At 39.8% G+C, this 17369-nt stretch overlaps 1 protein-coding gene across 13 annotated transcripts in view; it reads left to right on the top strand.

The window, feature by feature from the left end:
* Window positions 1-17369, top strand: part of IPCEF1 (interaction protein for cytohesin exchange factors 1) — a 178015-nt gene that overhangs the window by 124637 nt on the left and 36009 nt on the right. For all 13 annotated transcript variants that reach the window (XM_060616948.3, XM_060616947.3, XM_060616959.3 and 10 more), the window contains 4 exons: window positions 6239-6312; window positions 7834-7905; window positions 13196-13254; window positions 14598-14686. In XM_060616948.3, coding sequence (XP_060472931.1) covers window positions 6239-6312; window positions 7834-7905; window positions 13196-13254; window positions 14598-14686 — 294 coding nt within the window. The remainder of the gene's footprint in view (window positions 1-6238; window positions 6313-7833; window positions 7906-13195; window positions 13255-14597; window positions 14687-17369) is intronic.

The following is a 17369-nucleotide window of genomic DNA, read 5'->3' as shown; positions in this document are numbered from 1 at the left end:
TATATGCATGTGTATATATATACATATATATATATATATATATATATATATGCTTTAATTTTCTTTTAATGTTTATTTTTGAGAGAGAGAAAAAGAGACAGAGTGCAAGCAGGGGAGGGGCAGAGGGAGAGGGAGACACAGAATCCAAAACAGGCTCCAGGCTCTGTTAGCACAGAGCCCAATACGGGGCTGCAACCCATGAACGGTGAGACCGTGACCTGAGCCACAGTTGGATGCTTAACTGACTGACCCACCCAGATGCCCCTGGATCTTATATATTTAAAATATATTTTAAAGTTCTATTGGAATATATTCTACAAATCATAAAATTCACCCTATTAAAATTTACAATCCGGTAATTTTTGGTAAGTGCACCGAGTGATGAAGCCACTATAAGGATCGGTTTTAAACGGTTTTCATGATATCCATCAAATCCTTCATGCCCACTTACAGTTAATCTTCGTTTCCACCCCCAACTCCAGGCAAGCCCGCTATTTTCCTTGCTGACTCCATAGGTTACCTTTTCTGTACAGTTAATATAGAGGAATCATACAGTAATATGTGACTTCTTGTATCTGGCTTTCACTCAGCACAATGTTTTCAAGTTTCATCCATGTTTCAGCGCACGTTGATAGTTCACTAAACAATATTCCATTGTATGAACATACCACACTATTTACCAGTTGGTAGGTATTTAAATTGTTTCCGGTTTCTGGCTTGTGGGAATAATGCAGCTATAAATATTTGCATGCAAATCTTTGCGTGGGCATAAGCTTTCAATTCTCTTGTGTAGATACCTGGGAATGGAATTGCTGGGTACGATGGTAATTATATGTTTGTGTTTTTTAGAAATTGCTGAACAGTTTTCCAAAGTGTCTTCTGCATCTCATTTTAGCACTTTTTTAATTGCCAGATGAAAAAGAGAGTGATCCTTTCTTTCTTTCTTTCTTCCTTCCTTCCTTCCTTCCTTCCTTCCTTCCTTCCTTCCTTCCTTTCACATGTATTGAATGCCAATGTTGTCCTGAGTATTAATGATAGGACAATAAATGACAAGATTATTTCCTTCGAGATGCTCATAGTCTACGGGAGAAACAGAGATCTAACCGGATAACTAACTACAGTAAGAGAAGTCTGGAAGTAAAGCCTACCCTTGGCACAAAGAGGAGAGTACCAATTCCAGGCTTAGAGGAACAGGGAAAGGTTTTGGAGAAGGTCAGAGCTGAATTGATTTGTGGTGCTGTATCCAGGGGAGTGAGCTTGGAAGGGATTTAAGTCTTAAAGCAGAAGGGTAGCCTGTCCTGCTTACAGCCGGAACCCCTTTGCTCTGATCAACTCTTCTTTTTTCCACTGCAGTTATTGCCTGCAATGGGTTATGTGTTTATTTGTTGAACTACTGTCTCTTTTCCCCTCAAGGGTAGAGATCTCTGTCTGTTTCATCCACGGATATATCCTAAATCTCTGCCACAGTACCTGACCCAAAGAAGGTACTTAAATATTTGTTGGATAAATGAATGCGTAACATGAACAGATTTCATAAAACTGTGTGTGTAATGCTGCCTCATACAGCACCTACAGATGAGATCCCACTGGGATGAACAAGATCAGAGTTGCTGGGAACGTGGATGGACTCACATGTGAGGAAGAACGCCTTTGAGATTGTTGAACAGCAGACCAGAAATTGAAAAGCCTTGTCTCACTCCAGAATTTAAGATACACTTGGTGAGGCAAGGTTGCACAATGGCCAGAGGATGATTTGATGGCTCTGGCAAGAGAAGATTTTATTACGTTCGGACACAGAGGGAAAATTGCAGGTACCGATGCAGAACTTTCAAGTAACTTTTTGGAAAGTTAGGCGTTATTGAGGAGGAAGGATACGTTCGAGACAGTTATTTTGGTTAATGTAACAAGGAACAAGGGATGTGAAGGGGTAGGAGGAGAAGAAGGAGGAGGAAGAGGAGAAAACTGTCATTCCTTTAGGATTTTCCCAAAGTGATTGTCATTTTTAAGGCATTTTTGCAAGTCAAATAAGCAAAGGCAGTTTCTGACACAGTTATCTGTGATTTTTGAATACAGCTTGAGTGTCTTCAGTACAATGGAAAGCTGCTTTTGCTAATGAAGGACTTACTGAGGAAACACAAAGGTATCTTTTACTCAAATTCATTTCGGTCTTAGCTGAAGGACTAAGCCATTTCAGTTGTGCAGGAAAAAAAATCCACCTAATTGAAAATTTACTATATATATATATATATATATATATACACACACACACACACACATTACAGTATTTATTACAATATATATATTACAGTATTACTATATATACACACACACACACACACACACACACACACACACATATATATTTTGGTTTTCGTTGATTGACTTTGTATTATTATCTAAGATGGGCTCTTTGTGCCGAAAATAAATTGCCTAGAGAATAACAATGCCATAAATTGGAGGCCAATTCTAATTCAGCTCAAATGGAAGTATGGTTCTTTGTTTGAATTGTTTGTTTAATTTGGTGGAGTCAGGGGCCAGGGACATTGGAGGAGATGAAATTGTGTCATTAGGCAGGCCTTGATCATGACGGTCTCTCCTCCTCTTGCTGAGGCACTCGGACTTTGTCTAAGAGCCACTGGGAACTGTGCAGGACTTTAATGAGAGAAGTGACAGCAAGTCAAGACTTGCTGTGACTGTGATTTGGACACCAAATGAGGGGAAAGGATAGAAGCGGAGGGAGGGAGGGTGGTTTGCGAGACTTCGCGGTAAGTGAGGTGAGAATTGGTGGTGAGCGGAGGAAGGAGCGAGGTGATGCAGGCACAGAAGAGCTGGGACAGAGGCAGCGGTGAGGTGGTACATCTCAGTGATGACTTGCACACGGGCTGAGAAGGGGATCAACGATGTGTCCCCCATTTCCCTTTTTGACATCAGGATGGAAAGTGGTATCATCCAGTGAGGTAGAGAACACAGGAGAAAGAGGACCAGGTGTTTTGTGGCATAAAGTGATAAGTTTGGTGTTGGATTTGTCACTCTTGGGAGTGTCTTAGTTTGTACGGCTATGACACAATGCCTTCAACGGGTGGCTTAAACAGCAGTCATTTACTCCCCATGGTTCTGAGGCTGGGAAGTCTAAGATCAAGGTGCTGATAGGCTCTGTGTCTGGTGAGGGCCTTCTTTCTGGATTGTAGATGCCTGCTTTGTTTGCTGTAACCTTACTTGGAGGCGGGGGGGGGGGGGCTCTGGTCTCTTCCTCTTTTTATACGGGCTTAATCTCATCATGGGGGTACTTATCCTCAAGACTTCATTTAAAACCCAAAGGCCCCCACCTCCAAATACCGTTACACTGGGGCTTAGGCCTTCAAAATTAGAATTTGGGGTTGGCGGATACAAATGTTTAGTCTATAATCGGGAGCCTGTGTGTGGACAGTTATGCTAGGCAGTTGGATCTCTGGGAGTGGAGCTCAGGATTAAATCCCAGTTTGACGTATAGATTTTGATTTGGAATTGTTTAAAATTTTATTTTAAGTAGGTTCCACCCCCAGTGTGGGGCTTGAACTCATGACCCTGAGATTTACAGTCGCATGCTCTACCGACTGAGCCAGCCAGGCGCCCCTTGAGGTATAGATTTTGAATGTGTGTGTACCATGGGGGTACCTGCAGTCATGGTGGTATCTGTGGTGCCCCCACAGAGGGTACTGGAACAAGAAGGGATTAGGTTTGTGGTCACAGGTCTGGGAAACACTGCCATTTAAGACACAGGCAGGAGAAGAGGACCTCAGGAAAGCGAGCACAGAGAGTTGGAGGAGAAGGGGAGCAGCAGGAATATGTTGTCAGAAGAGCAAGAAATGAGGCATTTCTAGAGGGAAACTGTGAGCTTTAGGATCAATTACTAGAGTTCAGTTGAGTGAGGACCACGAAAGTTTGATGGGACTTATCGGCATGAAAGTCACTGGGGGTTCATGCAACTCTAGCTTCTGGGGAACAGTGGGTGTAGAAGTGAATGAGGGGAGGAAATAGAAACAAATGGAGAATGCAGATGGTTTTCTTTCTAAAGCCATTATAGAAATCGGCATGGAAATACTTCCGCCTAATGTAGGTTATGGTTTTTAAATTGAGGTGAAGTTCACATAAGAGGATCCATTTTAAAATGAGGCATTCAGTGGCATTAGGTGCATTGAAGATATTGCGCAACCCCCACCTCTGTCTAGTTGCGAACGTTTTCAACCCACCGAAAGGAAAACCCGTACCCATTAAGCAGTTTCTCTCTATTCCCCACTTTCTCCAGCCCCTGGCAACCACTCATCTGTGTTTTGTCTCTGGATTTATCGATTCTGGATATTTCATGTAAACGGAATCATATAACGTGTGATGCTTTGTGTGTGGCATGTATCAGGGCTTTACAGTTGCGTCGTATTCCATTCTGTGGCTATACTGCGGTTTGTTTCTTCCTCTGTCGATGGGACTGTTTCTGTCTTCTGGCTACTGTGAGTAATGTTTCTGTGGAGGACATGTATGTATATACGTATACGTGTATATATATATATGTATATATACATATATATACACACACACACACACACACACACACTAAACACGTATATATGTTTATTGCTGGAGCCTAACAATTTTCCAAAATTATACTTTTATATAATGCTGATGAGAGTTCACAGGAAGCGTTGTGGATTGTAGAAACAGTTGATCTACACTCTCTGTTTTTTAAGTACTTTGCATTCTTTTTGAGATAGGATTGGTGAAACCATCATCTGGTAAGCACACAGTTCATGAAGAGATCAATAAGTTGAGGGGTGCCTGGGTAGCTCAGTCAGTGAAGCTTCTGACTTGGTTTTGGCTCAGGTCATGATCTCATGGTTTGTGAGTTCGAGCCCCGCGTTGGGCTCTGCGCGGACAGCCCGGAGCCTGCTTGGGATTCTGTCTCCCTCTCTCTCCGCCCCTTCATCACTCTGTCTCTCTCAGAAATAAATAAATAAGCATTAAAAACAAGAGATAATCTGAATGGAAAAAATATATACATCATTTGATAAGAAGGAATTTCCCTTTAGAATTGAGTTTTGAGGCTTATATGAAAACATTTCAAGCAGAGAGTTTGGATAGATTAACTCCTGTAGGAGCGGGAAGGTTGGATAGGCAGAGGTTCAAATGTTTCACAGTTTCATGTTGCCGAAGAAAAAGTAGGAGCTGCACTCTGGTTGCAGATAAAGGAAAGGTGCAGGATGATAAAATGAAGGGGGAGGAACCATGGTGCTAATAAGTTAATAGCTAGTGGATTTTTAAATTTAAGATTGGATTTTCAAAATCAAGTTTTTACTCCTCTGCCAATAAGCACTGATTGACTTACGATTAATCTTGTGGACTGTATTTCCGTACTCAGAGATATGAGCATAGATGGAAGAAGATGTGGGATCCATCTGGGACCAGCAGTCTAGCTTCCTATTGTTGTTACAGTTTGTTCATAGAGATGAACAAATTCTCAGAGAGGTGGAACAATAATTACGTGTCCTATACGATTTTTGGTGTTTGGAGGTGACATTCGGGCAATGTTCAGAAGGGCCATTTTTTTTCCTGCAGTCTTTCCTTTGTAGAAAGGCCTCCTAAGAATGGATTACCGAGCTGAGATTTTCCAAGGAATGGCTCTGTGGTTTAATTCTGTGGAACAGCCTATAGACATGGGAGAGGAACTAATGTTTGTTGAGTAACTGTTAAGCGTTTTATTTATCTGAGCTCCTTTAAGTCTTAGAACCACCAGTGAGTCGTAGCTCCACGATATGAAGCCCGGTTTGCTAACTCCCAAGTCAGGCCTCTGTCCCCCATAAGCTAGAATGCTAATTACGTTCTACCTTCTGTGCTTGTGGCTTACTGGAGTTTGAGAACTGGCTTACTGGGATGCCTACTAACTCAGCAGGGAGTGGAGCTCTGACTGGTTAGCTGGCATTTTCCAGGAAGACGGGAAAGGGGTGGGCGAGGTCCTGTGCATGCCATGCGTTGGCCATACCTAAGCTGTATCATGTTACTTCTCGTGGAACAATTTGCAATGACTTACCAAGAGAATATTACTTTCTCTCATAAAATATGTATCTGGATAAGTCCAGTGCTGATTCAGGGAGGTATCTTTTGATTGCCTTTCTTTGCATTTATACGATCTCTATTCAATGTACGTGATCTCCATAAACTTACTAGGATTGATGCATTTATTCGTATCTGTTGTATGTGTTTTTCTCAGGCAGAGAAGGCCGATGGATTTGTCAACCTGCCCGATTTCACTGTGGAGAGAGCTTCTGAATGCAAGAAAAAGCAGTAAGTTGTCTGTCATTTCCTATAAGACTCTGAACCAGAATAACTTCCTTTAATAATTTTCATTTCTCGAGTGATGTGGTGACTTGGAAGTTAGTGACGGTAACACCCAATGTCTTGAGAATTTTGAATTTCATGGGTTGGCATCCTAAACAGTGGTCTAAGCTTTTAACCTCTTGTTGTCTGGAATTTCATTTTGTGGAACAGATGGATTTTAAAACCCCACGGAGCTTTGGCACGGCATGTTTTTGACACCTGTGTTGGAGATGGAATGAAAAACAAGCCCCCATCCAGGTTTAGCTGGGAGATCAAATGTCAAGATTTTGTCTTTCTAAAGAGAGTGACCAGATCAACAGGACTGGCCAGAGCTGCAGATATGATCCCAAGAGCAGTTTCTTTTTCTTAGTTCTTCACATTGGCATCCTGGATTTTGAATTCTCTGAGATATTTTCGACTTTGGGATTGTACCCTAATATAATTTAAGTCCAAAAGATTGAGAACAGACAGGAACCAAGAAAGTCACCAGCTTATGGTCCTTGTTGTGCTGACAAGGGAACAGCACAGAGTCAGGGCTTGCCTAGAAATCACAGGAGAGCTGGCTCCAGACCAGCTAACCATGCTCCCGTCCACGTGCTTTTTCCGTGGTAGCATCCCAATGCATTTTGCAAATGTGCCCCCTTCACCTTTTTCTTGTTCTTATTCCTTATCCTACCTTTGACATCTTTTTCTGTCTTATCAGAAAAAGCATTTCCCTACTGACCTATCTTACAAGTAGTGGCAATTGACTAGATTTTTCTAAGAAAATGAATAAAATTATTAGCTTTAAGCCCTGCCAGTCTCGTCTTGCTGCACGTATCCAGTGATACATGAGGTCGTGTTGATTCTCGTGGTTTTGACTGAACTGGTTATTTACCAAAACCCTGGCCTCTACTGCAGGACTTCCGGTCTAATGGTAAAGGGGATATATTTCATTGTTTGCTGATCTCCAATGTTTTATACTTTTCTTTTAAACTGGAAAAATATACCTTATATTTTTCTTTTACCCAAAGACGGTGGCTTGGTTTAAGATTTTTGATGTGTTGTCACAGTATAGAAGTTCTATACTTGATTATTATGTATAAAATTCTTGTATGTATTTGATCAAATTTGAATTAAGTATTTTGCTTTAAGGAGTTGATCTGAGTATTTTGAAGTGACACTTCTAAGACTGTAAATTTTAATTTATTGTCTTTATAGCAAAGCAGTTAGCAATCAAAAATAAAAGAATATGCCCGTATGTTTTAAATAGAAACTATGGGCTGGCCAAGACTCAGTCCTATTCTGGATATTTCAACATGATAAATTAATTCTCTGCTCTCTACATGAAAGAGGTTAGACAGTGGGCACTTAATGTAATTAAATTATTTTTTGCGAATTTACAAAGAAAGCAGATGAATTGACCATATTTATATTTAATTTCATTTCAAACCCATTGACAACTACACTAATTTTTTCTTAATGTTTCTGTGCTTTCCCCCCTTCAAGTGCTTTTAAGATCAGCCATCCACAAATCAAGACCTTTTATTTTGCAGCTGAAAATACACAGGAAATGAGTGTGTAAGTAGAGAAAATTGCTAAATCCAATCTTTATGGGAATAGATTTCTTTGGTCAGGTGTTCGAATTTTTTTTTTTTTATTTGAAAAAAAATTTTTTTTTAACGTTTATTTATTTTTGAGACAGAGAGAGACAGAGAATGAACGGGGGAGGGGCAGAGAGAGAGGGAGACACAGAATGGGAAGCAGGCTCCAGGCTCTGAGCCATCAGCCCAGAGCCTGATGCGTTGCTCGAACCCACGGACCGCGAGATCGTGACCTGAGCTGAAGTCGGACGCTCAACCGACTGAGCCACCCAGGCGCCCCAGGTGTTCGAATTTTAAGCCTATGTTCATATTAATTCTTGTTTTATTTATTTCTGCTGCTTTAAAAATTAATTTCCTTGGCACTTAAAGTGTTCTTGCTTTCTTCCCTGACTTGGAAGCGTTTCGGAGAACCACATATATCAAAATGGCTATTTTAGGAAGAAGTAATAAGATTCTTCAGAGGGAACCACTAAGTTGAGAAAGGAAAAGACAGAAGTCATTATAAGAAAATGTTACAGTGAGAATCAGCATCACGGCGATAAAGTCTTAAAAGTACTGTGACCGATCTCACAGCTTTTAGAATTCTATGTGAAAAATATCTATAACATTTCTTATGAGTTGTGTGATTATCATCATGATCCCGTGCTTATCACTAAGCATGTTCTAGCCTGAAAATTTTGCAAAGTGTCCTTGCTCGGAGTACATCTAACATAACATTTTATATCTCTGACACCATTTCCTGTTTTTTTTTTTCTGTTTAAATAAGTGGAATATATGCATTGAGGACTACCAGCCCCACTCCATCCCCTACTGGTTTAGATTATGCTGTGATCACAATGGCTGCTAATTGAATGAGGCTATATATACTTGAGGTGCTTGAGGCATCAGTGGGCCCTCTATTTAACTTAAGCCCTATTCTCAGAATTCTGTGTTCCTTATTACCTTTACATAACTAATAAAATGTGTCAATGGAATACCTACTATATGTCCCATTGCAGCAGATCCTGAGCAAGAGAATTAAAAGAATACGTACATAATTCATTCAAAGAGCTTATGGTTTAATCTGTTTTGTTTAGTTATACATAATGATTTTTTGAGCAATCTGCTCTATATAATTTCTCTTCACCCTCTTGCTCTAGAAACCTAAAGAAAAAAGGCTGCTTTTCACCAAATGTTAAGCATACGTGTGCGCGCGCGCACACACAAACACACTCACACACACACACACACACACACACACACACACACACACACACACACAAACACACACACACACACACACACACACACACACACGCCCTTCTTGCGGGATATCCCTGGCAGGCTCATCTAGCTAGAAACATTCTCACCTGTTCCCTAAGCTGCTGCCACAACCTTCAGATGAAGGCAGAATGGCTCTTTATAGACCTTTGGGAAAGCCCATGTTAAATAGCAAGGCAAGGAATTGACAAATTAATTCTTTCAGACAAGACTTGTATTTACTTAAATGAAGAGAGACGTTTGTTTCTACCCTCTGATTTTAGCTTTCTCCGCCTAGCTTTCCCAAGCGCCTGAGAAGGAGAAAAGCAGATGCCCACAAGAAGATAGAAAAACCTCACAAAGCTCTTTATTTCTCTTTTTATTTGTATTGGTAACTAAATCCTACTGATTAGCAAGCCTTAGGTGTGTCAGTGGTGTGTGAAAGGCTTAACGTCTTACCCAGCAGTACTTGGAGCCCCATGATACTGAGGGTCAGTCTGGAGCTGAGCCATTGATTAATCCCCAGTGGTCCTTTCTGGCCTCTGGTGGCATTAATAGCCATCAGTGTGGAATCTCTTTGGGCCTCCACGTTAACCCTCTTCTCCCACAAGATTATGCACATGGCATTTAAAGATTTTTTTTCCGCAGCGGCACCTGAAGAGCACCCTTTCTTACTGATATGGCCAGTTTAAGCCAGTAAATACTGTAGCTGGGTATTTCTTTGTGAGATGCAGAGAATCTGGGGGAGGGAGTGGAGAATCTGGACGCGTGCGGAGACCAGTGTCCTGTTTTAGAAGTTTGCTTCCTTGGGAAACTGCATTTTTGGGTGGTGACATTTCGCTCAGGGACGATGAAGGCAAAGGTAATTATGTTTAATAGAAACGCTGTGTTCTGCAGGGACCCTCAATTTACAAGCACAGGGGTAAGTAATTAGGGTCATGGACGAGTTGGTTTCTAAGCCAAGACTGGTTGGTAGCTGCCTTTCTCAGACAGTGTTTGTGGGAAGAACCTTCTTGTTTTGTATATCAATTTCTTAACACTTGTGCTCCTCCAACACATCAAGTTAATATACAACAAACTCCCAGGAAACATCTGTCATCTTCATTTATGTAAATATAAGTCTTTTTGTGCACCCATCTATTTAGCCACAAATAGAAATTTTCTTACTGCCTGGATGTTTTTAAAAAACGTTCTTAGCAAAGGAGATACGGGAAGCCAGTGGGTTCTAGAAGGAAAACAGTCAAATAAGATTCTAAACAATCACGTTTTCCATAGCAAGTAGCTAATGGCGGCAATTAAAAGGACGTGAGTTTTGGGTAAGTGCTGAGAGGAATCTTTATTGTCAATATTCGTGTGTTTTGCCATATTTCTGTGTTTCTGTGTTCTGGAAAGGAACTTAGAAATGCCTTTTCAGGCATTCTGAGCTCAAAATTATTTTTGTCTTGATATGTTAAAAAAATTTATCTTTTTCACTTTTAGATGCTTTTTTTTGGAGGGGGGGGGAGAGGATCAGTATACAATTATGAAATCCGGTATAAACTAAGAATAGTTTATGTTGGTATTTTAAAAGTGAGCCATTACATTCATTGTGGTTTGCCTGACCAGTTTTTAAAAGTGTACTTTAAAATGTTTCTTTAGTTAGATGACACCTAAGATATATTCTTGTAAAAAATTCTATAATACAGAAGGATGTAAAGTGAAATCCTTCCCATACCCCCACCTTCACCCTCCAATTCAATTTCTGTCCTCAGGATTAACCACTTTAAACAGTATGACTGACCTATATCTTTCCTGATGCTTTTCTTTGCATACCAATTTGTGTACATGTACAAATATATAGTTTTAAAAGTACATTGAATCTGGCTGATCATATTGTTTTGTACTTGTTTTTTTTTAATTAACAATGTTAGGATTTTTCCAGGTCATCACAAAGCCTTTATTACCTTCATTTATAACATTGATTTTAATGATGAAATTAGTGCCATACTTTATCCATTTTCCTATTAATAGATGATTATATTGTATCAGTGTTTTTTCTTTTTGCCATTGCAAATCTTACTGAGTTAACATTCTTCAACATCTATTTGTAGTCTTCAGGATAGACATTTATAATTAAAATTGTTGGGTTCAGGGTGTGGATATTTACATTTTGATTAGTATCATCAAATTGCCTGCTTAAAATCGGCTGTCTCAATTTTGATGTTCAACTCAACAAAGGATCAGAATGTTTCCTCCTAAATTCTGGAAATCGATGGCATTTTAAAGTTTTGCCAGTCTGGTGGTGAATATTTTCCCGTGTTTGAATGTGCATTTCCCAAAATACTATTGAGGCTGATAAGTTTTTTCTATTTCTTTATTAGCCATTTGTGTTTTTTTCTGTGATTTACTGTTTTTTTTGTTTTTTGTTTTTTGGTTTTTTTTTTGGTTGTTTATTATTCTATCAGGTCTTGATGAACACTTTGTGGTTCCTGTGGCCTGATCTGGGCCTGTGTATCAGTCTGGTTTTAAGTGGCCATTGAAGAACTCATGTCTTTCATGGTGTCCAAGGGGCTCTTAAATGAGGCGAAAGTTCAGCTTCCTTCTTATAGAAAGGCCTATTTTATTTGTTTCTAAAAACCAAATTTATATATTTCCTGTCAATAGAAAATAAATATGGCAAGACCATGGCAGATGGAGGGTTGGGTAAGGATTCCTAATTTGTTGAAATTTGCAGACTTGGGAGTGTGTGGTGTTGAAGCAATGGTGGGGGTGTAGCATGCTGAATAGTCACGAGGCAGTACAGGACTAGAAGAAAGGAAAGCAAGAGTGAGTCAGTAAGTGCACCACATTCTTGCTGTTATTTCGTTGATATTGGTTGACTTAGGCCTCTATCGAGTGCACTGGTTTCTCCAAAAAAGATGTGAATGTAAAATATGGAATACTTCCTAAAAATCTAGGAGACTGGAAACAACTGGGAAATCAATCATATTATCACTACCCTAAAGTAATATTTTCCCTTTAAATAGAAGGTTAGATAGCTAGGAACATACGAAGTTGACCCATTTTGTGACTTTTAAGAATTTGTGTCATATAGTATGTTCCTGGCTAACCCCTTGAGATGGACCTCCAGTGGCCTGAAATCATGAGCCAAGTTTGAGTTCCTGAAGGTTTATCTAGTTCTATTTTTATTATTGACGTTTTGTTGAAATTTATTGCCAGTAAAATGATAAGTCGATAAGAAGATAGGACGTGGTCAATTTTTGCCTAATATAAAATTTTTCAAGGAATTAGAAATTTCCCCAGCTTAGGAATGCCTGTCAAACTCTGGCCAGATCTTTTATTGAGTAATATAAAAATCCTGGCTTGAAAATGGATCATCTTTTGTTTCTTCCTTTATTTTTGTGTGGAATAAAATTACACTTTAAGAATTATAGAGATGGAACTTTAATGGTCAAGTTAACTAAATTCAATGCTACAGGTTTTGTTTTTACATTTTTTAATGTTTATTTGTTTTTGAAGGAGAGAGAGAGACAGAGTGTGAGTGGGGGAGGGGCAGAGAGAGCGAGGGAGACACAGAATCTGAAGCAGGCTCCAGGCTCTGAGCTGTCAGCACGGAGCCCTACATGGGGCTTGAACTCACGAACTATGAGATCTTGACCTGAGCCAAAGATGGAAGATTAACCCACTGAGCCACCCAGGCGCTTGATACAGGTTTTGATGGTTGCTAAAAATTTCAAATGCACAATGGCAAAAGTTATATTTGTTTATATATTTAGAATATTTAATGTAGTTGCCCACATTGGCCAGCTGGATAATGGGCCATCTTGTTTCTTGCCTTACAAAGAATGCCCTGTGTAAGGAAAATATTGAGGTTATAGGTTTCAATCTAAAGACTTAAACTGTTTCTGCAAATGTTTAGACTGACTGTAAATTATGACAGTTGCATTATAATGTCTGGCACAAGATGTTCCTTCAGGGTCTGGGAGGAAGGTAGATAGGTAGGGGACCAGTGTCTTTGGTCAAGCATTTATTTGCTATTTGAATTTTAGGTGGTTAAACAAGCTTGGATTAGCTGTAATCCATCATGAAACTGTTACAAAGGATGAAGGTATGTTCTATTTTAAATTTCTGAAAATTTAGCAAGAATATTTGGATGAGATAGAATGGAAATACAATGTCAAGTTCTATGCATAGTCTTGTCCTAATGAAACCTACTTTGGCATTTAAAATCATCTGAAAATTTGTCGAGGCAGACGTCTTCACACGGACTCACCAACATGGAATAGAGCTTCCCATGCTGGCTAAGAATGCTTTTTACACTTCACCCACACGTTAGCAGCTGTAGGCTTCGCTGACATCTCCAACAGCTGCCAATGCAAATGTTTTATTGCCCCACTCACTGAATTCTTACTCAGAGACATGATCTTGTCATGATCTAGACGGATAACTTTCATCCCACTATTTCCTCTCAGATGTTTTAATATTTCCACCAGGTGTGTGCTGAGGCTAATTACTCTAAGTTTGTGCTAGGAACCTGAATGTCAGATGGGGACACAGGCCATATTTTTAGCTCCGTCTGTAGCTCTCTGGGTTCAAAAGCTACAGGAGTTGAAATCTTCTTAATGATGAAATTACTCCTGAGTATTGAGAAGAGGGAAGCTGTAGGTGTCAGGGTCACAGAGTTGATACTATTTCTGAAACGCTTAGACCATATAAAACTTGGCAGTTGAAACGTAGGGAGTTGTATCCTTGGATAACAAAAATTACAAAAGCTTAAATTCAGAAATGGGAAAGCGGCAACTTGATTTAAAACAATAAAGAACTACAACAGAAGAGTGTGAAATCAGTATCCTAACCATCTCCTTGGTCCTCTTTTCCATGACATAAATACCCATTGTATATTTGAAGTGCGTTTATAAATTGTGAGGAGAAAAATCACTACATGAAAACCTTCTCCTTAATCCTGGTATGTAAGGCCTTCTGTGATACGGCCTCATGCAAACTTTCAGCTTCGATTTTCACCACATCCCTGAGAACTCCATATACTTGGTTTAGCCTGCACCCTCCACGTGGTATTCCCATTACTCCGTGTGCACCATTGATGGTTTACTTATCCAGCCCTTTCTAGCTCATTATGGCTCCCATGATCAAAATTACTCACTACTGATTTTACGCTTAGTATATGACTCAACGCGTCTTTTGAGGAATTATTGAGGACAGCTATGGCCAGTCCTCTTCCTATGTATTGGACCCTCTTAAGGGCAGAAACCCTAACATGGCTATTCGTGTTTTCCCCTCTTATGTAATCCCCTGGCACCAGGTAGCTCAGTAGATGAGTCCTTTCTGAATCGATTGGAATTGCAATAGCCAGATGGAAAAAAACCTCTGCTCATGCATTTTGGAATCGGTGACAACAGTGTTGAAACATTAAGCATTTTCATTTTTGTATAGAATGCTACAGTGAGAGTGAACAGGAAGACCCTGAAATAGCTGTGGAGACACCACCCCCTCCTTACTCTGCGGAGACTTTCTCTCCTTTGGTACGTACCAGTGTGATTAGTCTGTTGGTCATGATGAAATGTGTGGATGTCGTTCCTTCCAGTTGCGTAGAATGTACTTTGACCGGTAAATTTGAAGAATGGGCTAAATTAAAGTGCCTGCCAAAGAGCAAGCACTGTTCTCGGGGTGCTGATCTGGAGCCTTCTCCATAGCACCCCCCAGGTATGACAAACTCAGTGGATTTTTGTGTGACCCACAGATGTGTCATGCTGACAGGACTCATGGTAATGCAAAGGGCTTCTAGGTGATGGGCCAAAGCTTGCAAAGATTTATTTGTTCTGTAATGTTTATTTATACCCTTCTGGTCTTCGGAAAGAAGAAAAGTACCTGTCCTGGGTGCATGCACTACATCCATGTGAAATGAACATAAAAAGGATGAAGACTAGATGAAGAGAAAGCTGGATTCAGAAAGGTCTCAGGAGGCCAGGAGTGGGGTCAGTGCATTCAATCTGCACGTGGAATGATTCTGTGTATTCACTAGAGAGAAGTTCAAGTTTGATTCTTATCTTTGGAAGCATCCAACATAAGTTCAGGTTATTAATGGATGTTAAAACTATGTCATGCTGCTTTGTATTTGGATGCTCATTGGCATTGTATTGATGGCCCCTAGAATGATTCAAGCAGGGATCTTTGAGGAGGTTTATTTATGGTTCTTCTAACTATCATGTGGCAGGACTGAAGTAGATGCGTTAAATATATTTACCCTTCAAATAATCCTGAAAAGTAGTAGTATTTAATCAGCATTTCACTCATTACTAATGAGGCCAAGCATCTCTTCATATCTGTTGGCCTTTTGGATTTTCTGTTTAGTCTGTTAAAATCTTCAGTACAGTTTTAGCTGTCTTACTATTTTGTATTTATAAAGTTTCTTTATTATTCTATATATTGGTCCTTAGTTAGAAGTAAGGCACATCTCCTTTTCTGCTACATGGCTTTTTTTTCTTTTTGACTCTGTTTCATGGTTTCTTTTCATAGACAGATAGTCTTGATTTCAGTGTGTCAGGTTTATCCATTATTTCTGGTGTGGTTTGTGCTTTTGTTTCCGATTTTAAAAATTGCTTCCTATTGCTAGGTCATGAGGAAGTAGATATTGTTATCTTCATTTCATGGATGAGGAAACCGAGGTTCAGAGAAGTAGAATGACCTGGTCACATTTGCAGTATACAGAGCACCTGAGATGGGAGCCCTGGTCTGTCTAGCTTTATAGCATCTGCTCTTTCCACCTTACTACTGCACTTGTCCATCCATGCACCCAAGTAATTATAGGTGCTGATAGATTACAGCCTCTCCTTCACTTGCCAGACCTCTTTTGCCAGAATTTTCTATGTTGTGTGATGAAGTTTTCATCTTTATTTGTATCTTGCCAGTTTCTGGATGTAGGCTATTAAATAGCTTTTAAATAATGACTTCTATGGTTTTCACCTACTGTCAGTGGAGAATTGTGGTCCCTTTTCTAGTTTATTTGGCTAACAACCAAGTCCAGAAAGAAGTATTTGTTGAATGAGTATGTTTATTAAAATTTCTATGAAATAGGGCTAGCTAAAATTAAGCAAGATATAAATAAATTTACACTTTGGTAAAATTTAGACTGATTTCTGAACTAGACTTACAATATATCCTATGTTAACGTATTCATCACTTTTCCTTAGTGTCGTCTTTCTCTTCTTTTAAAATCACTTTCTAAATTTGGAAAAGACTAAATAGATGTGGCTTTCTGGTTTAACAGAGTAGCATGTATATTTGTTTAGTTTCTCTCTGCTTCAGTCTCTCTTCTTTCTGTCTCTGTCTGTCTACCTCTGCCTATTCAGCCTTCTCTCTCTTTCCTATTTTAACCTGTAACACACAGTAATTTGGTTGGTCCTCCAACCTTCTCTTCCTGAAATTCTCTCTGCCTCCTACTGTCCCCCCCACATATGACTCTGACATGATTTATTTCAGTTCTCAATGTTTTTTTTTTTTTTTTTTTTTTTTTTTTATTTATTTTTGGGACAGAGAGAGACAGAGCATGAACGGGGGAGGGGCAGAGAGAGAGGGAGACACAGAATCGGAAACAGGCTCCAGGCTCCGAGCCATCAGCCCAGAGCCCGACGCGGGGCTCGAACTCACGGACCGCGAGATCGTGACCTGGCTGAAGTCGGAGGCTCAACCGACTGCGCCACCCAGGCGCCCCGATTTATTTCAGTTCTAAAATACTGTGATTTTCATTTTTATAGTGCCACACTAGCATCACAGATTACTAAGAGCATTGTCAACCATCTAGAACTCGCCTTGATGGAAGTAAAAACAACCAGATTGTCTTCGTAGATGAGGGATCAGGACTCCATTGCATTACACAATGATGGTCTTGATGTTATAGTAGAAGCTCAGAGAATGCTTGTTTCAAAACAAAGAAATGAAGCGGTGCAGAGGGGGCTGCCAGAAAGCGAGGTCGTTGAAGTGGGAAGTCTTTAGAATTTTCTGAGTCCTCGATCAAATAGTATTTCTTACAGTTTTAAGTTGAGCATTTTCTGGAAGGCCACTAAGGCTAACATTTTTTTTTATGAAGAAATATATTGGAAATAGATAAATGTTGAACAGTTAGATTTTATTTTCCTTAGAAACAGAATATGTTCCTCCTGTTCACATATTTTCCAGGCAGATTTTGTTTTTGTTTCCTCTTGTTTC

Source organism: Panthera onca, chromosome B2 (assembly GCF_046562875.1).
Source record: "Panthera onca isolate mPanOnc1 chromosome B2, mPanOnc1 haplotype 2, whole genome shotgun sequence".
Taxonomy (NCBI): domain Eukaryota; kingdom Metazoa; phylum Chordata; class Mammalia; order Carnivora; family Felidae; genus Panthera; species Panthera onca.
Note: the sequence above shows the minus strand (reverse complement) of the source record. Positions and strands in the feature narration are given on the sequence as shown.